This window comes from Neovison vison, chromosome 1 (genome assembly GCF_020171115.1).
Source record: "Neovison vison isolate M4711 chromosome 1, ASM_NN_V1, whole genome shotgun sequence".
In the NCBI taxonomy this organism is placed as follows: domain Eukaryota; kingdom Metazoa; phylum Chordata; class Mammalia; order Carnivora; family Mustelidae; genus Neogale; species Neogale vison.
In genome coordinates this window covers 164,887,919-164,913,837 of record NC_058091.1, presented here as the reverse complement: position 1 = coordinate 164,913,837, position 25,919 = coordinate 164,887,919, and the positions used below count along the sequence as shown (strand labels likewise).

Sequence of the window (25,919 nt, the reverse complement as noted above, 5' to 3'; positions counted from 1 at the left end):
CTGACTTATCCACGGAGATCTGGCAGGCCAGAAAGAGCTGGCATGATATTTTCAGAGCACTAAATGAGAAAAACATGCAGCCAAGAATACTATATCCAGCTAGGCTATCATTGAAAATAGAAGGAGAGATTAAAAGCTTCCAGGACAAACAAAAACTGAAAGAATTTGCAAACACCAAACCAGCTCTACAGGAAATATTGAAAGGGGTCCTCTAAGCAAAGAGAGAGCCTACAAGTGGTAGATCAGAAAGGAACAGAGATAATATACAGTAACAGTCACCTTACAGGCAATACAATGGCACTAAAATCATATCTCTCAATAGTTACCCTGAATGTTAATGGGCTAAATGCCCCAATCAAAAGACACAGGGTATCAGAATGGATAAAAAAACAAAACCCATCTATATGTTGCCTCCAAGAAACTCATTTTAAGCCCAAAGACACCTCCAGATTTAAAGTGAGGTGTGGGAAAGAATTTACCATGCTAATGGACATCAGAAGAAAGCAGGAGTGGCAATCCTTATATCAGATCAATTAGATTTTAAGCCAAAGACTATAATAAGAGATGAGGAAGGACACTATATCATACTCAAAGGGTCTGTCCAACAAGAAGATCTAACAATTTTAAATATCTATGCCCCCAACGTGGGCGCAGCCAACTATATAAACCAATTAATAACAAAATCAAAGAAACACATCAACAATAATACAATAATAGTAGGGGACTTTAACACTCCCCTCACTGAAATGGACAGATCATCCAAGCAAAAGATCAACAGGGAAATAAAGGCCTTAAATGATACACTGGATGAGATGGACATCACAGATATATTCAGAACATTTCATCCCAAAGCAACAGAATACACATTCTTCTCTAGTGCACATGGAACATTCTCCAGAATAGATCACATCCTCGGTCCTAAATCAGGACTCAACCGGTATCAAAAGATTGGGATCATTCTCTGCATATTTTCAGACCACAATGCTCTGAAGCTAGAACTCAACCACAAGAGGAAGTTTGGAAAGAACACAAATACATGGAGACTAAACAGCATCCTTCTAAAGAATGAATGGGTCAACTGGGAAATTAAAGAAGAATTGAAAAAAATCATGGAAACAAATGATAATGAAAATACAATGGTTCAAAATCTGTGGGACACAACAAAGGCAGTCCTGAGAGGAAAATATATAGTGGTACAAGCCTTTCTCAAGAAACAAGAAAGGTCTCAGTTCCACAACCTAACCCTACACCTAAAGGAGCTGGAGAAAGAACAAGAAAGAAACCCTAAGCCCAGCAGGAGAAGAGAAATCATAAAGATCAGAGCAGAAATCAATGAAATAGAAACCAAAAAAACAACAGAACAAATCAACGAAACTAGGAGCTGGTTCTTTGAAAGAATTAATAAAATTGATAAACCCCTGGCCAGACTTATCAAAAAAAAAAAAAGAAATGACCCAAATATAAAATCATGAATGAAAGAGGAAAGATCACAACTAACACCAAAGAAATACAAACTATTATAAGAACATACTATGAGCAACTCTACGCCAACAAATTTGACAATCTGGAAGAAATGGATGCATTCCTAGAAATATATAAACTACCACAACTGAACCAGGAAGAAATAGAAAGCCTGAACAGACCCATAACCAGTAAGGAGATTGAAACAGTCAACAAACATCTCCAACAAACAAAAAGCCCAGGGCCAGACTGCTTCCTAGGGGAATTCTACCAAACATTTCAAGAACAACCAATTCCTATACTCCTGAAGCTGTTCCAAAAAATAGAAATGGAAGGAAAACTTCCAAACTCATTTTATGAGGCCAGCATCACCTTGATCCCAGAACCAGACAGAGATCCCATCAAAAAAGAGAGCTATAGACCAATATCCTTGATGAACACAGATGCAAAAATTCTCACCAAAATACTAGCCAATAGGATTCAACAGTACATTAAAAGGATTATTCACCACGACCAAGTGGGATTTATCCCAGGGCTGCAAGGTTGGTTCAACATCCGCAAATCAGTCAATGTGATACAACACATCAATAAAAGAAGAACAAGAATCATATGATACTCTCAATAGATGCTGAAAAAGCATTTGACAAAGTAAAGCATCCCTTCCTAATCAAAACTCTTCAAAGTGTAGGGATAGAGGGCACATACCTCAATATCATCAAAGCCATCTATGAAAAACCCACTGCAAATATCATTCTCAAAGGAGAAAAACTGAAAGGTTTTCGCTAAGGTCAGGAACATGGCAGGGATGTCCATTATCACCACTGCTATTCAACATAGTACTAGAAGTCCTAGCCTCAGCAATCAGACAACAAAAGGAAATTAAAGGCATCCAAATCGGCAAAGAAGAAGTCAAATTATCACTCTTCGCAGATGATATGATACTCTATGTGGAAAACCCAAAAGACTCCACTCCAAAACTGCTAGAACTTGTACAGGAATTCAGTAAAGTGTCCGGATATAAAATCAATGCACAGAAATCAGCTGCATTTCTCTACACCAACAACAAGACAGAAGAAAGAGAAATTAAGGAGTCAATCCCATTTACAATTGCACCCCAAACCATAAGATACCTAGGAATAAACCTAACCAAAGAGGCTAAGAATCTATACTCAGAAAACTATAAAGTACTCATGAAAGAAATTGAGGAAGACACAAAGAAATGGAAAAATGTTCCATGCCCTTGATTGGAAGAATAAATATTGTGAAAATGTCTATGCTACCTAAAGCAATCTACACATTTAATGCAATTCCTATCAAAGTACCATCCATCTTTTTCAAAGAAATGGAACTAATAATTCTAAAATTTATATGGAACCAGAAAAGACCTCGAATAGCCAAAGGAATATTGAAAAAGAAAGCCGAAGTTGGTGGCATCACAATTCCGGACTTCAAGCTCTATTACAAAGCTGTCATCATCAAGACAGCATGGTACTGGCACAAAAACAGACACATAGATCAATGGAACAAAATAGAGAGCCCAGAAATAGACCCTCAACTCTATGGTCAACTAATCTTTGACAAAGCAGGAAAGAATGTCCAATGGAAAAAAGACAGCCTCTTCAATAAATGGTGTTTGGAAAATTGGACAGCCACATGCAGAAAAATGAAATGGAACCATTTCCTTACACCACACACAAAAATAGACTCAAAATGGATGAAGGACCTCAGTGTGAGACAGGAATCCATCAAAATCCTTGAGGAGAACACAGGCAGCAACATCTTCCTAGGAACATCGCCAAAGGAAAGGGAAGCAAGAGCAAAAATGAACTATTGGGATTTCATCAAGATCAAAAGCTTTTGCACAGCAAAGGAAACAGTTAACAAAATCAAAAGACAACTGACAGAATGGGAGAAGATATTTGCAAACGACATATCAGATAAAGGACTAGTGTCCAAAATCTATAAAGAACTTAGGAAACTCAACACCCAAAGAACACATAATCCAATCAAGAAATGGGCAGAGGACATGAACAGACATTTCTGCAAAGAAGACATCCAGAAGGCCAACAGACACATGAAAAAGTGCTCCATATCACTCGGCATCAGGGAAATACAAATCAAAACCACAATGAGATATCACCTCACACCAGTCAGAATGGCTAAAATCAACAAGTCAGGAAATGACAGATGCTGGCAAGGATGCAGAGAAAGGGGAACCCTCCTACACTGTTGGTGGGAATGCAAGCTGGTGCAACCACTCTGGAAAACAGCATGGAGGTTCCTCAAAATGTTGAAAATAGAACTGCCCTATGACCCAGCAATTGCACTACTAGGAATTTACCCTAAAGATACAAACGTAGTGATCCGAAGAGGCACGTGCACCCGAATGTTTATAGCAGCAATGTCCACAATAGCCAAACTATGGAAAGAACCTAGATGTCCATCAACAGATGAATGGATAAAGAAGATGCTGTATATATACACAATGGAATACTATGCAGCCATCAAAAGAAATGAAATCTTGCCATTTGCGACAACATGGATGGAACTAGAGCGTATCATGCTTAGTGAAATAAGTCAAGCAGAGAAAGACAACTATCATATGATCTCCCTGATATGAGGGAGTGGTGATGCAACATGGGGGCTTTTGTGGGTAGGAGAAGAATAAATGAAACAAGATGGGATTGGGAGGGAGACAAACCATAAGTGACTCTTAATCTCAGAAAACAAACTGAGGGTTGCTGGGGGGAGGGGGGTTGGGAGAAGGGGGGTAGGGTTATGGACATCGGGGAGGGTATGTGCTTTGGTGAGTGCTGTGAAGTGTGTAAACCTGGCGATTCACAGATCTGTACCCCTGGGGATAAAAATATATATTTATAAAAAATAAAAAATTTTAAAAAAAGAATGAATGGGTTAATCAAAAAATTAAAGAAATTAAAGAAAATAAATGGAAGAACATATCAGTGAAACTAGGAGCTGATTCTTTGAAAAAATCAGTAAGATTGATAAAACCCCAGCCAGATTTACCACAGAAAAAAAAAAAAGGAGAGAGAGAGAGAGAGAGAGAAAGGACCCAAATAAATAAAATCACAAATGCAAGAGGAGAGATCACAATTAATACCACAGAAGTGCAAACAATTATGAGAATATTATGAATACTAGTATGCCAAAAATTGGACAATCTGGAAGAAATGGATAAATTCCTAGAAACATATAAACACCAAAAGTGAATCAGGAAGAAATAGGAAATGTGAACAGACCCATAACCAGCAAATAAATTAAATCAGTAATCAAAAATCTCCAATGGGGCACCTGGATGGCTCAGTGGGTTAAAGCCTCTGCCTTCAGCTCAGGTCATGATCCCAGGGTCGTGGGATCAAGCCCCGCATCGGGCTCTCTGCTCAGCAGGGAACCTGCCTCTCTGCCTACTTTTGATCTCTGTCTGTAAAATAAATAAATAAAAACCTTAAAAAAAAATCTCCAACAAATGTAAGTCAGGGCTAGATGGTTTCTCAGGGAAATTCTACCAAACATTTAAGGAAGAATTAATATCTATTCTTCTCAAATTGTTCCAAAAAAAAAAAAAAAAGAAAAGAAAAGAAATGAAGAAAACATCCCCAAATCATCTATGAGGCCAACATTATCTTGATCACAAAACCAGAGAAAGACCCCAATGAGGCCAATATCCCTGATGAACATGGATGGAAAAATTCTCAACATACTAGGAAACTGAATCCAACACTACACTAATAGAATCATTCAGCACAATCATGTGAGATTACTCCTGGGCTACAAGGATCGTCTGATATCCACAAAGCATTCAACGTGATACACATTAATGAAGTAAAGGTCTGATCCTCTCAATAGATGGAAATAGATGGAATATTTTCCATCTCAATAGATGGAAAAAAAATTTGACAAAGTACAACATCCATTCTTGATAAAAACCCTCCATAAAATTGGGATACCTCATATCTCAACATCATAAAGGCCATGTATGAAAGACTCAACTAATATCATCCTCAGTAGGGACAAATAGAGCTTTTCCTCCAAGGTCAGGAACAAAACAGGGATGTCCACTCTCACCAATATTATTTAAAATAGTACCAGAAGTCCTAGCCTCAGCAATCAGACAACAAAAACAAATTAAAAGCATTCAAATCTGCAAAGAAGTCCAACTTTCACTATTCGCAGACAACATGATGCTCTATTTAGGAAACCCAAAAGACTCCAAGAAAATAAATGCTGGAACTGATAAATTCAGCAAAGTTACAGGATACAAAATCGATGTAGAAATCTTTTACATTTCTATATACCAATAATGAAGCATCAGAAAAAGAAATCAAGGAATTGATCCCATTTACAACTGCACCAAAACAATCAGATACCTAGGAATAAACCTAACCGAAGAGGTAAAAGATGTGTAACTCTGAACTATAGAACACTTATGAAAGAAATTGAGGAAGACACAAAGAAATGGGAAAACATTCCATGCTCATGGATTAGAAGAACAAATGGGAAAATGTTTATACTACCCAGAGCAAACTATACATTTAATGCAATCCCCATCAAAATTACACAGGTAGTTTTCACAGAGCTAGAACAAACAATAGTAAAATTTGTATGGAACCACAATAGACCCCAATTAGCCAAAGCAATCTTGAAAAACAAAACCAAAGCTGGAGACTCACAATTTTGGACTTTAAACTATATTACAAAGCAGTAATCATCAGGACAGTATGATACTTGCACAAAAGCAAACACACAGATCAATGGAACACAAGAGAGAACCCAGAAATGGACGTAGCCCTATATGGTCAACTAATTTTGACAAAGCAGGAAGGAATATCCAATGGAAAAAAGAAAGTCTCTTCAACAAATGGTGTTGGGAAAATTGGACAGCCACAAGGAGAAGAATAAAACTGAGCCACTTTCTTACACCATACGCAAAAATAAACTCAAAGTGGGTGAAAAACCTCAATGTGAGACAGGAATCCATCAAAATCCTTGAGGAGAACACAGGCAGCAACCTCTTTGACCTGGGTCATAGCAACTTCTTTCTAGGCACGTCTCCAAAGGCAAGAGAAACAAAAGCAAAAATGTACTGGGTCTTCAACAAGATTAAAAGCTTATGCACAGTGAAGGAAACAATCCATAAAACTAAAAGGTAACCTACAGAATGGGAGAATATGTTTCTAAATGACATAGCTGATAAAGGGTTAGTATCCAAAATCTATAAAGAACTTATCAAACTCAATACCCCAAAATCAAATAATCCAGTTAAGAAATGGGGCAGAAGACGTGAATAGACATTCTTCCAAAGAAGGCATCCAGCTGGCTAATGGACACATGAAAAGATGCTCAACATCAAGGAAATACAAATCAAAATCATGAGGAGATACTATTCACATCTGTCATAGTGGTTAAAATTAACAACACCAGGAACAGATGTTGGCAAGGATGCAGAGAAAGGGGAACCCTCTTGCACTGCTGGTGGGAAGGCAAATTGGTACAGCCCCTCTGTAAAATAGTATGGAGGTTCCTCAAAGAGTGAAAAATAAAACTACCCTATGATCCAGCAATTATACTACTAGGTAAATATACAAACTACTAGGTAAATATACAAACTACCAAGTAAATATACCCAAAGGATACAAAAATACTGGTTGAAGGGGCACATGAACCCCAATGTTTATAGCAGCACTATCAACAATAGCAAAACTATGAAGAATCAAATGTGTATGGACTGATGAATAGATAAAGATGGGGTGTGTGTAATGGAATATTACTCAGCCCTCAAAAAGATGTCTTCTCATTTGCAACAGTATGGATGGAACGAGAGGGGATTATGTATGCGAAAGAAAGTCAGTCAGAGAAAGACAAATACCATATGATTTCACTCATATATGGACTTTAAGGAAAAAAAAAACAGATGAACACAGGGGAAGGAACTAAAAAAAAGAGTGGGAAATATACCACAAGAGATTTTTTTATTACAGAGAACAAACAGGCTTGCTGGAGGGGAGGTGGGCAGGGGATGGGGTAACTGGGTGATGGGTATTAGAGGAGGGTACTTGTTGTGAGGAGCACTGGGTGTTATATGTAAGTGATGGATCACTGAATTCTAGTCCTGAACCAATATTATAGTATATGTTAACTACCTAAAATTTAAAGATTTTATTTATTTATTTGACAGAGAGAGAAATCACACGAAGATAGAGAGGCAGGCAGAGAGAAAAAGGAAAGCAGGCTCCCAGAAAGCCAGATGCGGGGCTTGATCCCGGGACCCTGAGATCATGACCTGAGCCGAAGGCAGAGGCTTAACCCACTGAGCCACCTAGGTGCCCCTTAACTACCTAAAATTTAAATAAAAACTTGGGGGGAAAAAAAATCCTTGTCAAGTGGCAAAGCTTACAGGGACTAAGGCAGTCCAACAGCAACCACCTTGTGGATTATAAGGTGAAGAAGGGGTGTGGGGGCGGCGCAGTCAGTTAAGCGACCAACTGTTGGTTTCAGTTTGGGTCCTGATCTCAGGGTTGTGAGAATCAGCCTGGAGTGTGCTCTCCCTTTCCCCCTGCCCCTCCTGCTTGTGCTTTCTCTCACTCAAAAAATAAATAAATCTTAAAAAAAATTAAAAAAAGAAGAGGAAAGTAAATCACATTTTTAGATACAAGGTAGACACTGGAGCTACAGAACAATACCCATACCACAAAAACTACCTTGTTCTGTCTCATCTTCTCTCCAATCTCCCTTTTCTCTTCTCTCTTCCTCCTTTTTCCTTCCTAGACACCAAATGCTTAGTGAGGCCAGCAGGGCCAAGAGCTAAAACTGTCATGGGCTTGGCCTTTCAAAAAGAGAGGAGTAATTACTTGCATAAAGCCACTCATCAAACACACTTACCTTGAAGTTGAAGCCATGATGAACTGGAAACATAGAGTTATCTATATGTGCAGTCAAAGAACCTGTAAGACAACAGAAGTTGATTTTCAAAAAAATCATATCTTAATTAACAAGGCAATGGGACCTTTTCCACACTTTAAAGGAAGAAACACCTCTAGCTTAAGGTTCACCAGCAACCAGAGGGGGATGGATTGAGAACACACAGGAATTGGTGTCGTCAACTGGCTAACTGGGGGGATAAACAATGAGCTCTCTACCTCACACCAAAATATATTGTAGGGCATAGTCTTCACCATCAGAGCTATTGGCATGTGGGCTGGATGAGTCTTTGTTGTGGGGGGCTATCCTGTGTATTATGGGATGTTTAGTAGTTTTCCAGGCCTCTACCCATTAGATACCAGTAGAACACCGATCCCCCAGCTGTGGAATTCAGTTATGTTTCTAGACATTGCCAGGTGTCCCATAGGGGACAAAACTGCACCTGGTTGACAACTATTACTCTCTATCAAGACTACCAATAGAGGGACACCTGGGTGAATCAGTGGGTTAAAGCCTCTGCCTTCAGCTCAGGTCGTGATCCCGGGGTACTGGGATGGAGCCCCGCATCGGGCTCTCTGCTCAGTGGGAGGCCTGCTTCCTCCTCTCTCTCTCTCTCTCTCTCTCTGCCTGCCTCTCTGCCTACTTGTGGTCTCTGTCAAAAAGATAAATAAAATCTTAAAAAAAAAAAAAGACTACCAACAGAACCTATTGTAATAATGGAAATATTTTCTACCAATGCTGCCCAATATGGTAGCCATGAGCCCCATGTCGTTATTAAACACCTGATATATATGGTTAGTGTGACTAGGAAAATGAATTATTAATTTTATGTAATTTTAATTAATTTCAATGAAAACAGTCACGTGTGCTTTGGTCAGTGGCCACTGTATTAGATAGTGAAGTCCACGATATATAAAGAACTAACTATGAAACAACATTTTCTTAACAACCAAGGGATCAAAGAAAAAATTAAAGGGGAAGTTAAAAAGTACCTTGAGGGGTACCTAGGTGGCTCAGTTGGTTAAGCATTCAACTCCTGATTTTGGCTCAGGTCATGATCTCAGGATGGTGAGACTGAGCCCTGCGTTGGGCTATGCACTGAGTGTGAAGCCTACTTAAGATTCTCTCTCTTGACTATGGACTCTGAAAAACAATCTGAGGGTTTTGATGGGGCAGGGGGTGGGGAGGTTGGGGGAACCAGATGGTGGGTATTGGAGAGGGCACGGATTGCATAGAGCACTGGGTGTGGTGCAAAAGCAATGAATACTGTTATGCTGAAAATAAATAAAATAAAAAGATTCTCTCTCTCCCTTTCTTTCGGCCCTCTCCCGCACCCCCACAACTCGTGTGCTCTCTTTCTCAAATAAATAAAATTAATAAATAGTATCTGCAACAAATGAAAAGGGAAACACAACATACCAAAACATTTAGGTTGCAGCAAAAGATTTCTAGGAGAGAAGCTTAATGCTATAAACACATACATTAAAAAAAAACCCAGAATGACCCCAAATAAAAAACTTAACTTTATACCTCAAGGAACTATAAAAAGAACAGACAAATGGATAAAGAAGAAGTGGATAAAAGAAGAAATGGATAAAGAAGAAATTCAGAAAGGATGAATACCCAACTTTTGTAGCAACATGGACGGGAATGGAAGAGATTATGCTGAGTGAAATAAGTCAAGCAGAGAGAGTCAATTATCATATGGTTTCACTTATTTGTGGAGCATAACAAATATCATGGAGGAGAAGGGGTCTTAGAGAGGAGAAGGGAGTTGGGGTAAATTGGAAGGGGAGGTGAATCATGAGAGACTATGGACTCTGAAAAACAACTGAGGGGTTTGAAGTGGCGGGAGGGTGGGAGGTTGGGGTACCAGGTGATGGGTATTATAGAGCACAGATTGCATGGAGCACTGGGTGTGGTGAAAAAATAATGAATACTGTTTTTCTGAAAATAAATAAATAAATTTAATTTAAAAAAAAAAGAAGAAGTGGTGTGTGTGTGTGTATATGTATATATATTTATATTTATATATATAATGGAATATTATTCGGCCATAAAAAATGAAATCTTGCCATTTGCAAAGACATGGATGGAGTCAGAGAATATAATGCTTAGTGAACTGAGTCAGAGAAAGACAAACCATATGATTTTATACATATGTGCAATTTAAGAAAGAAAGAGAGAGAGAGAAACCAAGAAATGACTCTTAACTATAGAGAACAAACTGATGGCTATCAGAAGGGAGGTGGGTTGGGGATGGTTAAAATAGGTGATGGGGATTAAGGAATGGACTTACGATGAGCACAGGGTGATGTACAGAACTGCTGAATCACTATATTGTGTAAAGTTTTTCCAGTGAGAGAAACACACCAGGCGAGGTAGGCACAATGCAAGATTTATTAAAGGCACTCTCAGGTGCAGTTTTAGGGCCGAGGAGAAGGGGAGCCAGGAAAACTGCGGAGGAGGGCACCCTCAGGCAAGGTTCCGTGACTCCAGAAAGGGGAGTCGGGGAAGTTGTGCCCGAGGCAGGGAGAAGGGGGCTTTTAAGGGGTCTCGAGGGGAGTTCAGGGGTTTTTTGGCAAGTTTCCTTTATTTGGATATTTCGCCTGCTTGTCGGCATCCCATTGGTCCACTGGAGCCCAGAGTGGGGGTCTCAGATTCCCACTTGTCAGGGTCCCGTTGGTCCATGGGGGCCCGGAGCAGGGGTCTTCAGATTCCTGCTCAGGTCTTTGTTCTCCTGTCTGAGCTCAGGTTTTGTGGTGGGAACTTTCACCATCTTAAGTAGCCCTTTCTTTCAGCCAGCCCAACATACTGTACACCTGAAACTAATATAACATGTATATTAACTATACTGGATTTTAAAATTGAATTAAATTTTTTTAAAGATTTTATTTATTGATTTGACAGAGAGAGATACAAGTAGGCAGAGAGGCAAGCAGAGAGAGAGAGAGAGGAGGAAGCAGGCTCCCTGCCGAGCAGAGAGCCCGATGTGGGACTCAATCCCAGGACCCTGAGATCATGACCTGAGCCGAAGGCAGCGGTTAACCCACTGAGCCACCCAGGCGCCCCTGAATTAAATTTTTTTAAAAAAGAATAACCTAAGCCTAAAGTTAGCAGCAGAAAGGAAATAAAAGACTGGAGCAAAACCAAGCAAAATAGAGAAGAAAAAAATAATTGGTGAGCTAAACAAAACTAAGAATTAGTTTTTTGAAAAGATGAACAAAATAAACAAATTTCTAGCTACAGTATCCAAGAAACAGAGAGAACCCAAATCAACAAAATTATAAACAAAAGAGGGGAAATTAACTGATACCACAGAAACAAAGGATCACAGAGGCTACAATGAATGATTATTGATTATACGCCTATAAACTGGACAACCTAGAACAAGTTGATAAATTCTCAGAAACACACAAGCTACCGACTGAACCAGGGGAAACAGAACATTTGAACAGTCCAATTACTAGTAGAAAGACTGAATCAGTAATGCCAACTCTCCCAATCAAAAAACAAACAAAAACAAAAAGACAAGAACAAAGAGCAAAAACCCAACATCAAATGCACTCACTGGTGAATTTTACCAAGCATTTAAAGAACAATTAATGCCAGTTATTCTAAAATCCATCCAAAACAAGACAAAACAAAGGGAAGGAACACACTTTGATTAGCATTTGATGATTTGATGAGCATTACCCCAATACCAAAGCCCGATAAGGACATTACAAGAAAAGAATGAAATGTGAGGACAATTCAAAAAACAAATATAGAGGTGACGTCACTGATGGTGGACTATTGAGCTCCAGGCCTTCATTCCCCATGGAAATGCAAGTTAACAACAATATATGAACATGAATACGTTTGTGAGAACTCTAGAGACCACTTGAAATGGTGTGGGACCCAGGCCAACAGAAAAATAAGATGGGATTCCATTTAAAAGGATAGAAAAGTTCATGGCATTTTGTGCACAGACAGATCTCTTCCTGTCAGATCAGTAAGGGACAACTAGGGTAAACACAGCAACTCTTCCCTTGGGATGGAAATCAGAGCAGACTACAAGTTCAACATTTTAGCTTGTCTGACAGATGCCTGAGGGATAGATTTCTGCCTCACCAGACTTGCAGCACTGATGGGAATGGCAGCAGTTTGGGGGTTACTGAAAATGTAGGCAGGTGTCACAGTACACTAGAGCTAAAGAAATTCTACAGTTTTACATGCAGATGCCAGGGAGAGATAAAGATTATACACTTCTGAGGAGAAATTAGGGACAAGCCGCTCGTGGTAATTGAAACAATTAAAAGTACAGAAAATGTTGATGAGGTTAGAAACTTCTAGGTAGTGAAGTATTCCCCTGAACAAGGCCAGGCCATAAATATTGAGAGAGGAGAATGGGTTTTTTTGTTTTGTTTTTTGAATGGCCAAATCCCAACAACAGATCATGAGCATACAAAAAACTGGGAAACATGGCCCAATGAAAGAAACAAAATAAAACCCCAGAAATGGATCTGAAAGAAAGTCAGACTGCTGAATTTCTTGGTGAAGAATTTAAAACAATTTGTTAAAGACAGTCAATGGCTAAAAGAGACCACAGAAAGACACAAAATCAGGAAATGTATGAATGAGAATATTAATAAAATGAAACAAATTCTGGAGCTGAAAAATATAATAACGGAGCCAGCATTACCCTGATATTTGAGCCAGATAAAGATACTAGAAGAGGGACGCCTGGGTGGCTCAGTCAGTTAAGCATCTGCCTTCGGCTCAGGTCATGATCCCAGGGTCCTGGGATCAAGCCCCATGTTGAACTCTCTGCTCAGCAGGGAGTCTGCTTCTCCCTCTCCCTCTGCTCTTCTACCTGCTTATGCTCACTCTCATTCTCTCTCTCTCTTTCAAATAAATAAACAATATTTTGAAAAAAATACTAGAAGAAAACTAAAAACCAATATCCTTGACAAATATTGATCCTCAAGAAAATATTATTAGCAAAATAAATTCAATGTACATTGAAAGGATTCTATACCACAACAAAGTGGGATATATTTCTGGAATGCAAGGATAGTTCAACTTGAGAATAAAAAAACCTACCAATGTAATATACCAAGTGAACAGAATGAAAGGCAAAAGCCATATTTTCCCACCAAATAATGCAGAAAAAATATTTAACAAGTTTCAACACTCTTTTATTATAAAAAACTCTTAATAAACTAGGACTAAAAGGAAACTAACTCAACATAATAAAGATGAAATGGGAAAAAAATCACAGCTAATATACAAAATAGTGAAAGACTGAAAGCTTTTCCTCTAAAAACAAGATCAAGATAAAGTTGTTTCCTCTGGCCTTTCTGTTAAACATAGTACTAGAAGTCTTAGCCAGAGCAATTAGGCAAGGAAAAGAAATAAAAGGCATCCAAACTGGAAAGAAAGAAGTAGAATCATCCATTCTCAGATAACATGATCTTACATGTAAAGATTTTTTTAAAAAGTCAGAATAAGTAAGTTCAGCAAAGCTGCAGAAGTCAAAATCAACATATCAAAAATTAGTTGCATTTCTATACATTAACAATGAACAACTTAAAGTAGAAATTAGGAACACAACTCCATTTACCACAGCATTGAAAAGAATAAATATTTAGGAAGAATCCTAACCAAAGAGGTTGCAAGAACTATACACTGAAAACAACAAAACATAAAGTAATTTTAAAAAAATACACAAAAATAGAAAGATATCTTGTGTTCATGGGTTTGTATACTTAACATCAAAGACCTCGATACTGCCCAAAGTAATCTACAGGTTCAATGCAATCTCTATCAAAGTCCCAAAATATTGGGGATATATATATATATATATATATTTTTTTCTAGAAATAGAAAAATCCATCCTAAAATCATTTGGTATCAAGATACTCCAAATAGCCAAAATAATTCTGGAAAGGAAGAACAAAGTAGGAGAATTCACATTTCCTCATTTCAGTACATATTACAAAGCTAAAGAAGTCGAAACAGTGTGACACTGGTATAATGACAGATACAGGGACTAGTTAATTGTAACAGAGCCAGAAATAAACCCTCACATATATGGTCAGGTTATCTTCAAAAAGGATGTAAAAACTACTCAATAGGGAAAGGACAGTCTCTATAATAAATGGTGTTAAAAAAAAAAAAAACTAGGTATCTACATGCAAAAGAATAAAAATGGGCTCTTACATCATATACAAAGATTAACTCAAAATGTAACAAAGACCTAAATAAGGGGCGCCTGGGTGGCTCAACTTTTAAGCATCTGCCTTTGGCTCAGGTCATGGTCCCAGGATCCTGGGATAGAGCCCCGCATCAGACTCCTTGTGGGGTGGGAAGCCTGCTCTTCCTCTCCCACTCCCCCTGCTTGTGTTCCCTCTCTCACTGTGTCTCTTTCTGTCAAATAAGTAAATAAAATATTTTAAAAGCAAAGACCTAAACATAAGAGTTAAAATTATAAAATTCTTCAAAGATAACACAGTGTAAAGATTCAGAATATTGTATCTCTCAATGATTTCTTGACTATGAAACCAAAGCACCAGCAAAAAAAGCAAATATTAAACGTGCATCAAAGGATACAATCAAGAGAGTGAAGACACATCTAACGGAATGGGGAAAATATTTGTAAATCATATTATTTGACAAGAAGTTAATACACAAATAACTCTGACAACAGCAAAAAAAAAATAAGTGACCCAATCAAAACACGGACAAAGAACCTGTGTAGACATTTCTCCAAAGAAGATATACAAATGGCCAATAAGCATATGAAATGACGTTCAACATCACTAATCATTAGTAAAATGCAAACCACCACCACAATAAGGTATCACCTCACACCCACTGGGATGATCACTATTAAAAAGAAAATAAGAAATGTTGGTGAGGCTATGGAAAATGAGAACACTTGTGCTTTGCTGATAGAAATGTAAAATGGTGCAACCACTATGTAAACAGTCTGGTAGTCCCTCGAAAAATTAAAAATAGAGAACTACCATATGATCCAGCAATCTTACTTTTGGGCATGCAGTTTAAAGAACTGAAAGCAGGACATCCAAGAGACATCCATCTTCACAGCAGCACTGTTCATCATAGCCAAGAGGTAGGGGCAACTCAAATGTCCATTAAAGATGAATGGAAGAAAATGTGGTATATACTTATAGTGGACTATCGTGTGAATTCTCCTATCATTCACCCACCCCTTACAGTGGACTATCATTCACCCATACTTACAGTGGACTATCATTCACCCCAAAGGAAGGAAATCCAGTCACGTGTTACAGCATGGCTGAAACTTAAGGACATGCTAAATGATATGAACCGGCCATGAAAAGACAAACACTGTATGATTCTATTTACATGAGGTTTCTATAGTACTTAAATTCATAGGAACAGAAAGTAGAATGGTGGTTACCAGTGGAGGGAGGAGAGGGAAATGGGAAGATGATGTTTAATGGGGACAGAGTTTCAATGCTGCAAAACAAAAATATTCTGAAGATTGGCTGCACAGCAAGGTGAACATACTTAACACTACTGAGAAGTGGTTAAGACAGTACATTTTATTTTATGTTAATTTTTATAATTAAAAATAAAGAGAAGCATTATCAGAGGAAAAGAAGGTTACTTCACGGGAAGAGTTTTTGACTCACTATAAGGATAGAATAATTTTAAATTGTATGCCTTTAATAACCACTTCAAAATAGAAATTAACTGTAGACACCAACAAATCTATCACAATAATATAGATTTCAATATACTCTTCCAGAGATTAATGATCAAGCAGACAAAATTACTGAGACTTGAACAGCAGAACTGACATGGTGAGTCTATTCTAAATAAACAGCAGTGATACCAGCAAGATGGCAGAACAGAAAGGCCCCAGCTTGTCTCCCTACCCTATGATATAGCAGCCAACCATGGAAGAAGTGCTTTTGTATGAGCTTTGGGAACCAGGTAGGAGGCTTCAAAACCTGAGTGAACCCCAAGACTAAGAAGCACTTCTTTGAAAAGACAGGCCAGGACTCTGGTGGCAAGCTCTCCAAAAGTAGCCCAAACTCTCTAGGGACTTAGCTCCAGGTCTGCTTGGCACTACTCCTGCAACCAGTCCCAGGGACCAAGAAACTCAGGAAGAACCACATTGTACACACCTCAGTAACAGGCCTGCCAGCCTTGGACTAGACTATGGATCCCAAAGCAGCTCTGTGTCCAAGCTCCTAGCCCTGCCCTTAGTCCTGCTCACCTAGGGACCCAGCAATCCCTATCCATGACTCTAACATTAGGCCCACCAACAGCAGTGTCTGCTACAGACCCTTACTCCGCCCAGAGACTTGGTTTCAATCTCTCTCTGCCTCATTCTAAGAGGAAGCCCAGGGAACCAAGAGGAAACACACTTATCCAAGACTCCAGAGGCCGACCTGCTCACCTTAGTCCCAACTGTGGACCCTGAAGGAGAACTGTGATCCAGTTCCTGTCTTGCCTGGATGTGGTCCTAAAGGGAGTCACATCTACCTGGGGAACCAGCAGGAACCACATCTATCTGCAGAAAATGTTAACCATAAGAAAATGATTGATAAATTATACCACATTTAAATGAAGAACTTTTTGGTTCATCAGGAGAAACTCATAAATAGAATGAGTTATCTGTAACAGATATAAGGAGTTAGTATCTAGGAGCTATAAAGAACTTAAGATATAAAAAGAAATCATAGGAACAATTAAGAAAAACACAATTAACACAACAGGGAAATGGGCAAAAGAATATCAGGACGCACCCCTCAAAGGAAATACAAACCGCACACAAACATGAAAATCTCATTACTATACATGAAATAAAAAATTTAAAAACAATTGAGATACCATTTCACATATACTACGCTGGCAATTTTGTTTGTTTCAGAAGTAGATTTAGTAATTTACCAGTTGCATTTAAAAAAATCCTTAATGCCCATCACCCAGTTACCACATCCTCTCACTTACCTCCCCTCCAGCAACTCTCTGCTTCCTAGAGTTAAGAGTCTCTCACGGTTTTTCTCCCTCTCTGATTTTGTCTTATATTTTTTCCTCTCCTTTCCCCTATGATCCTGTTTTCTTTCCTAAATTCGACATGAGTGAAATCATATAATTGTCTCTCCCTGATTAACTTACTTCACTTAGCATAATACCCTCTAGTTCTATCCATGTTGCTGCAAATGGTAAAATTTCATATTTTGGTGGCTGGGTAATATTCCATTTTATACACACACACACACACACACACACACACACTACATGGTAAGATTTCGTATTTTGATGGCTGAATAATATTCCATTATATATATAATATTCCATTATATATATAATATATATATATATATTATATATATATATAATATATATATAAATATCCATTATATATATATAAATATCCATTATATATATACACAAAATATATACATATTTTGATGGCTGAATAATATTCCATTTTATATATACATATATATACACACACACACACACACACACACACACACTACATCTTCTTTATCCATTCATCTGTCAATGGACATCTGGGCTCTTTCCACAGTTTGGCTATTGTGGACATTGCTGCTATAAACACTGGGGTGCATGTGCCCCTTCGGTTTTGGGGAAATACCTTTAGTGCAATTGGTGGGTCATAGGGTAGAGTTCCATTTTTTTTTCCAATTTATTTATTTTCAGAAAAACATTATTCATTATTTTTTCACCACACCCAGTGCTCCATGCAAGCCGTGCCCTCTATAATACCCACCACCTGGTACCCCAACCTCCCACCCACCCCCGCCACTTCAAACCCCTCAGATTGTTTTTCAGAGTCCATAGTCTCTCATGGTTCACCTCCCCTTCCAATTTACCCATATTCCCTACTACTCTCTAAGACCCCTTGTCCTCCATGCTATTGGTTATGCTCCACAAATAAGTGAAACCATATGATAATTGACTCTCTCTGCTTGACTTATTTCACTCAGCATAATCTCTTCCAGTCCCGTCCATGTTGCTACAAAAATTGGGTATTCGTCCTTTCTGAGGGAGGCATAATACTCCATAGTGTATATGGACCACATCTTCCTTATCCATTCATCCGTTGAAGGGCATCTTGGTTCTTTCCATACTTTGGCGACTGTGGCCATTGCTGCTATAAACATTGGGGTACAGATGGCCCTTCTTTTCACGACATCTGTGTCTTTTGGGGTAAATACCCAGAGTTCCATTTTTTACTTTTTGAGAAACATCCATACTGTTTTCCAGAGTGGCTATACCAGCTTAAAAGGAGTGTAAACAATGCATTAGTATCCAATAAAGCTGAACACACCTAAACCAGCAGTTCGGCTCAGGTATCTCTCTGCAGCCTGCGTTCTCAGCCTTAGCACTGACACCTGAAGCTGAACAATTGTTTAGTGCGTGGGAGGGGTGGAAGAGATGGGAGGCTGTCCTGGACATCATAGAATGTTTAGCAGCATGGTTGGTCTCTACCGGTTAGATACAGTAGCTCCCCCCTTGCTAGGTATGACAACTCAAAGTATCTCCCTGTCTCCTTCACATGCATTTTCCCCTCCTCATGCCCCCCTACCCTACTAAATAACCACTGCTCTAGTAGAACTACCGTCTCTGTGCACAAGGAGACCGGGACAAGAACGCCCACTCCAACACTGTTTATCTGTGATAGCAGAAACCAGAGACGGCCCAAATGGCCATCACTGGAACAGATGCAGTAGAATACGACAGAAAAAGTAAATGAAGAACTGTAGCCACACACACCCATGAACAAATCCCCAAAATACACTGAGCAAAACAAACCAGAAAGTTTGCTACATGCTTCGTTTTACAAGGACCAAAAAGTTAAACAAAACTAATATATATTATGCAATATATATTAAATATATAGAATATAAATTAATAAAATATAAACTAACATAAACAAAACTAATATATATATATTATAAATATACAATCTGCAAACACATACATACACATGGTAACACTTTAAAGAAAAGCAAGGAAGTGATTAAAAGGAGCTTGAGGATAGTGATTACCTCTGGAAGAGAAAAGATACAATTGGCAGACACACAGAGGATTTCTAAGGTTTTAGTAAGGTTCTATTTTTTTTTTAAGATTTTATTTATTTATTTGACAGAGAGAGGGAGAGCACAAGAAGGGGGAACAGCAAGCAGAGGAAGAAGCACTCTCCACAGTGCAAGGGGAGCCTGACGTAGGACTCGATCCCAGGACCATGGCATCATGGCCTAAGCCAAAGGCAGAGCTTAACCAAGTGAGCCACCCAGGCACCCTATAAGGTTCTATTTCTTAAACTGAGTGGGATATTCAGTTGTTTCATTATTCCTGCTGATATATAATGCATGCAAAATATGCACAAAATGCATATTTTATATATAAATATATATATAATATATATATATTTGCACGCTTACACATGCACACACAAAGAAACTGAGATACTAGCACACATGTGAGCAAATACTACCAGGGTGACCTGCTCAGTGCCCCCAGGTGGGCAGCGGTCTGCAGAAAGTGTTCATCTGGGGTGTTCCAGAACAATGTATCTTGCGCAGCGGGTGCAAGAAAATTAGAGAACAGTCATCTCCCCACTCTAGAGTCTCAAGAAGAATCTCTTTACAGAATCCTTATTTCTCAAAGCCCAGCCTGCCCACATCGCAGCTTACCCACAGCGGCTCTCACCATCTCACCTCCTCCTTTCTCTGCTCCACTTGGCGCTGCATGTAACTTCCCCTACAGCTTCTGAGGGAAACTCACTGCTCAACCAGACCACAAGATACAGCATCATGGAAAAGAGTCCCCATGGGCCCTCGGTGAATCTGAGTCCACCTCTAGGGGGCTCCCACCTCCCTTCCCTTTTGACCTTCCTGGGCACTTGGGCAGGCTGGTTATAGGTGCTAGGTGACTGAAGAGTGGGAGAAAGACCTGGTCCTTCAAACCCTCTCCTCACCTCCCATTCACAAGTTAGCAGCCTGGTAAGAATGTAGACGACAAAGCCATGAGTTGTGAGCTCTGTGACTATAGGCAAGTCGCTGACCCTGTCTGTACCCTCATTTCACCTCTACAAAGGGATCTTCCAGGTACCGATCCTAGTAGGATTATTATGAGGACAAAAGTCAGTGCATGTGAAGCTCTATAAGCATGTGGATGCTCTATAAACATTTGCTATCATTTCAAATCCACAACCCCTCAGCCACAATTCCCACAAGTCAAAAATGCTGGGAAAACTGAACATTTCTTCAAAATTTGGCAACACTCTGACAGCAAAATCTAAAATGATGGGAGGCTCTTTGGAATGTCTATTTCTATTCCTAACTGCAGATATCCATACATTTTGCTGCAGGAATTCTGTGTTTGATTGGGGGTGCTTTAGTATGACTTTGATAAAATTCAAACATGTCTGGCTGGTTTGGGGTCAGAGAGTGTGATCTGTGCTACCACTTCAGCCACCCCCTCCTCAGCAATACCTTTTTCTCTGTTGTGCCCCAGGCGGTCCTCTCTCCTCTTCCATTCACCAGGACTCAGTGACAGCCCCCACCCAGTCACTGTGACACAGGCCCATCCTTACACCCTGCTGAGAACCTCCCCAGGTCACAATTGCAAGGGTCCTTGAATTACGTCAAGGCCACCACCCAGACTAGTCTCCAGGGCTCCCCCACCTAGCCCCTGCCTCGGCTGGCTGGGCGACGTCCTTCTCCAAGTCAAGGGTTCCTCTCATATGGTTTTCACCTTACTACATGCTGACCTCATCATGTGCTCCCCGGCCAGGCAGCTGCAGAATTTGTTCACCTTTCTATCCCCAGAAGCCAACACAGCTCCTGGCATGCCCCCAGTGAGTACTTGCTGAACTGAACAACTCACACCACAGAGCAAACAGCCATCATTCCGACCACCCAACCCAACTCCTCCTCCATCGGGCCTTCATTTCCACTTCACCTTTTGACTCTGAGTCAGCTGTTTAGAACAGAACTAGGAACTACTGACATATCATTGACCCTAACCAAAATACATTTGTAAAGATTCTCTAAAACATGCACAGGAAATGGAAGAGTAGGAGAGAGTCAAGTCTGTCAATAGAGTCAGTTAAGACAGCGGATTCAACCCTGACGGAAAGGGAAACTAAGCAAGAAGGGCAGCAGAAGTCACCTCTCCTTTTCAGTGCTCCTCTGGCTATTCTCTCTAGGCTCTCCATCCCCTCTTGTGTGTCTCCTTCTTGCCCTACCTGACAGTACCAACAGAGAAACGGAACGAGGGTACACAGTGCCCCTATATACTATGCAAATTCCCCAAAACAGTGTTCAGACGGAGGCTGTGGAGTAACCAGACTGCGTACCCCCACACGTCCTCATTGATTGGGCAAACATCAAAATTGTCTACCAGGTCCTAAGCATGTCTGTCTAAAACTGCTACTTTAACAGAGCTACCAAGGAGAGAAGATGATAGAGATTAGGATCTGCACAACAGGACCTAGTTAGGGAGGTCACAGAAAGCTTCCGTAAGGAAGGGATGACTAGATGGAGATCTACAAGGAAGAGTAAGAACTCTCTGAGCACACAGGGAACAGAATCCCTGTAGGGAAAACAGCAAGTCAGGAGAGAAGCAAAGCCAGTCAGAGCAGAGCAGGGAACCTGAGGAAGAGGGTACAGGAAGAGACTGGACCAGCAATTCTGAAATGAGGCCTTGAAGACTTAAGAAGTCTTACCTTTGTCCTACAGCAAGGGGAAATTTTATTTACTTGTGCATCTTTAATTTTGTTTTTATGTTAATCCTAGTTAGTTAATAGTGTTATACTAGTTTCACATACACAATATAGTGATTCAGTAATTCCGCATAGATCATCTGATACTCATCACAACTGCTCTCCTTAATCCCCATCCCCTACTTAACCCATGCACTTTCCCCCATCCCTTCTGATAACCATCAGTTTGTTCTTTATAGTTAATGGTCTTATCTTAATTTATCTTTCTTTCTTTTTTTTTTTTTAAGTAAAGGGAAATTTTAAAAGATTATAGGCAGAGTATGGACAATCACATATACATTTTAATAAGCTTAGTGTGACTCTGGTGTGGACAGCTGAATGAGGGCACCAAAGAAAGCACAGGGAGACATAAGACAGGATGGTGGTTCCCAACGAGAAAAGTGGGCCAGCCCAGGGAGGGTTCAAAAAGGAAACCAAGTCTGGATTGACTGGGGTAGGGAAAGAGCTCATCAGGGAGGCCTTCCCCAGGAGTGGCTGAGTGGCTAGGGTAGGGTGGCATCATTCACAGAATCTGGGGGCACTAGAAGAGGACCAGATGTGCATGAGTTCAAGCTGAGATATGCTCATATCGAGGCAGAAATGCTTTTGAGATAGCCTGTAAAGCCACTGCGTAGGCCACAGGCTATCTGAGTTTGGAACAGAGAAATGGCCTGGGCCGGAATCATAAACAGGTCAGTATTCTGAGGATTTGTGGTATGCTCAAAACCACAAGAATCCTCGAAGCCACAAGAGATCACCCAGGGAAATTGTCCAGATGGTAAGAGAAGATGGCCAAGGATGGGATCTTCAGAGATACCAGGACAGAAGCAGGTAGGTCTGAGAAGTAGGAGGAGAACCAGGATGGGCTACGAGGCTAGGACTAGATGGGTCAGGGCACAGACGGTGACCACCGGTGCCAAAACTGCCCAGATGTCTTGCGGGACATTCTCTCTTGGGCCTGGCACGAAGCAATTGGAAAAGAGCCTTTGATTTGAGACTTGGCGCTTCCAAGGCCACTCTGAAGGGTCTTGGGGAGTTACGAGGGCCTCCCCTGTTTAAAATGTAATTTTTTCAGGGAGACAAGACAATGCAACTAAATGCATTTAATGCATTTAAATGCAACTAAATCCTGACTTGGATCCTGTACCACAAAAAAGGAACAGAAAGGAGACAGGAACAGACATATCTGAATAAAACCTGTCGACGTGACTGAGTGTCCTCGTCTTCCTGGTCTGTTAAATTAGACGTTAACATCTGGGGAGTCTAAGGGAATACTACTGAGAAAACTTTCGTACTCGTTTCTCAACTTTTTTTTTTAATTGTGAAATTATTTCAAAAGGAATTTAAGAAAAATAAAAATAAGACATTTTATAAATGTAAACGCCTCCAAGTTGCGCCACGTGCCAGCGGGTTCTGGAGAAGCCTATAGGCGACACCGCGCCGCCAGCTCTGCCCACCACACCGGCCGAGGAAGAAGAGAAGAAGGAAACAAAGTACAGTCCGCTCGCAGAGGCAGGCAGAGGCGGCAGGAGCGCCAGCGATGCCCGCATCCGGCGGGTCGCGCAGCCACCCCTTCCCTGGGCGGGGGTGGGGCATGCGGCCCGAGATCGGCGCCCAGCAGGCCCCACCGCAGCCCCGGCGCGGCCCGCAAGTCCCGGCCACCGCTGCCCGGTGCACCCTGCGTCAGAGCACCCCGGCTGCCCGCAGGGTCTCGGGTCGCCCCAGCTGAGTCCGCCCCGCAGCGGGAGCGCCTCCGTTCGGCCCCGGCAGCTCGGGGGCCCGGACGCCCATTGTCCCTGGACAAGTCCCTCCAGCCCGCCTTCTTCGCGCGCGGCCGCGTAGGCCAGTGCCTCGGGCACCGTTGAGAAAACGCAACGCCAGGCCCTGCGGCTCACACACCCAAACCGGGGCAGGTCAGCGACTCGGGCGGGCCAAGGCCTACCTGAGCGCGGAGCAGCCGAGGCCTCCCACGGCTGGGCAACCAGTCCGGAGCGCCCCGCCGGGCCAGCCCGGGGCGTCGCGGCCGCGCAACGTCCGGCACGAGAGCGCTCGCGGCGCCTGGGCTCGCCTTCTGGACCACGCCCCAGCCACGCCCCCAGCCACGCCCCCGGCCCGAGCAACCACCGAGAAGCCGGGGCCTCCGCGGAGCCTAGAGGGAACTGCAAGGTTCCTCGGCGGACTGGGAAGTACCGGCTCCGCCCGCCCGGCTCGCTCGCAGTGCGGCTTCGACGCTGCTGTCGCGGCGGCTTGCAGGGCGCGAAACCGTCTTTCTGTCTGGGAGGCGAGGTCTGCCGACCGAAAGTCGTCGGGGGGGGAGGGCGGGGAGGACTCCGGGAAAAGTCAGCCTTACGCTTCTCAGCGTGAGACGGTCCTTCGAGGTCGCCGGGCCATCTAGCCGGACCACGTCAGCGGCGACCGCGACGCACCCGGTCGTGCAGGGCACAGCGCGTCGGTGGCCGGGAAGGCCGCTGGGGCGCCGGTGCCTGAGTCGCCATTGCAGGGTCGGAGCGCTCCGATGCAGGACCGAGGGCACCGGCCCCGCAGGATTCCCGCAGAGCCAACGGTGCCGGCCGGGGTGGCCCGCGGGGCTGACCTGCACCTGTCGGCTCGGCACGGCTTGTGCCCGCTGCCGCGCCAGGGGCCCCGCGAAATCCGCTTCACGAATGAGCGCGCTCCCGTCTCTTCACGCTTGCCGGGTTGTGCTGTCCAGAGACACCCGGTTTTCTCCCGGTTGCGAGTAAAACCCTGCCTTCCCTATTCTTCGGCTTCACGGTGTCCTCTGGCTCCACACCCGCCCCAAGACGAACCGCTTCAGAGAGCGGTGGGCCTGTGCGGGCCCCAGACCAGCGGCGGCTTCACCTGGGAACTCGATGGAAGAGCAAATCCTGGAGCTCTGTGGGGGGAGAGACGGAGGGGCCCCGCAATGCGCGCCCTGCCGCCCTGGGGTGGTCTGGGTGCAGACCAGGTTTCCAAGACAACTGCTCTGTGGCGGGGTCTCCTAACCCCTGCAGTCGGGATGTGTTGGCCGGGAGAAGTCTTTGTGGTGGGGGCCTGTCCTGTGCATGAGGCGTGAAATCACTGGATAAAGGACGTGGTGACTCGTTAAGTTTGATTTCCAGGTAAACAAGTGTTGATTTACAATTCATCGCTTTTAAAGATTGTATTTATTTGACAGAGAGAGACCTCAAGAGAGGGAACACAAGCAGGGGGAGTGGGTGAGGGAGAAGCAGGCTTCTCCCAGAGCAAGGACCCCAATGCGGGGCTCCATCCCAGGACCCTGGAATCATGACCTGAGCTGAAGGCAGAGGCTTAATGACTGAGATATCCTAGTTCTGTATTTTATTTGGACACGCTACCCCATGTGTATTTTTGTTTGCTAAATCTGGCGATTTTGATGGTAGTATATTTGAACACCCCTTGTCTCTGCCCACTCAATGTCAGTAGCACTACCCCCTTATCCCTCCAGTTATGACCACTAAATATGTCTCCAGTGTCCGCAGTGTTAAATAAAAAAGTCAACTGAGTTCATTTGAAAGATGTACTTGGCTTTATTAAATAATTCACAAATCGGGCAGCATACCATCTAGCAAATAGAAGAACGCTATGAGAAATTATGCAAAATGGAAGGCCGTTATAGAAGGAAAGTGGGGCAAGAAAGCTTTTAACAAAAAAAAAAAAAAAGGATTGTTCTGGGAAAGACTTCTTTTCCTTGTGAGGGTAAAGTCAAGGACTCTAT

General features: G+C 41.9%; 1 protein-coding gene across 1 annotated transcript in view; it reads right to left on the bottom strand.

The window, feature by feature from the left end:
- Positions 1 to 24,188, bottom strand: part of PGBD2 (piggyBac transposable element derived 2) — a 54,702-nt gene extending 30,514 nt beyond the window's left edge. The window contains exons 1-2 of the mRNA XM_044262024.1: positions 24,126 to 24,188; positions 8,362 to 8,423 (exon numbers count right to left, since the gene is read on the bottom strand). Coding sequence (XP_044117959.1) covers positions 8,362 to 8,378 — 17 coding nt within the window. The 5' untranslated portion in view covers positions 8,379 to 8,423; positions 24,126 to 24,188. The remainder of the gene's footprint in view (positions 1 to 8,361; positions 8,424 to 24,125) is intronic.
- Positions 24,189 to 25,919: the final 1,731 nt, after the last annotated feature.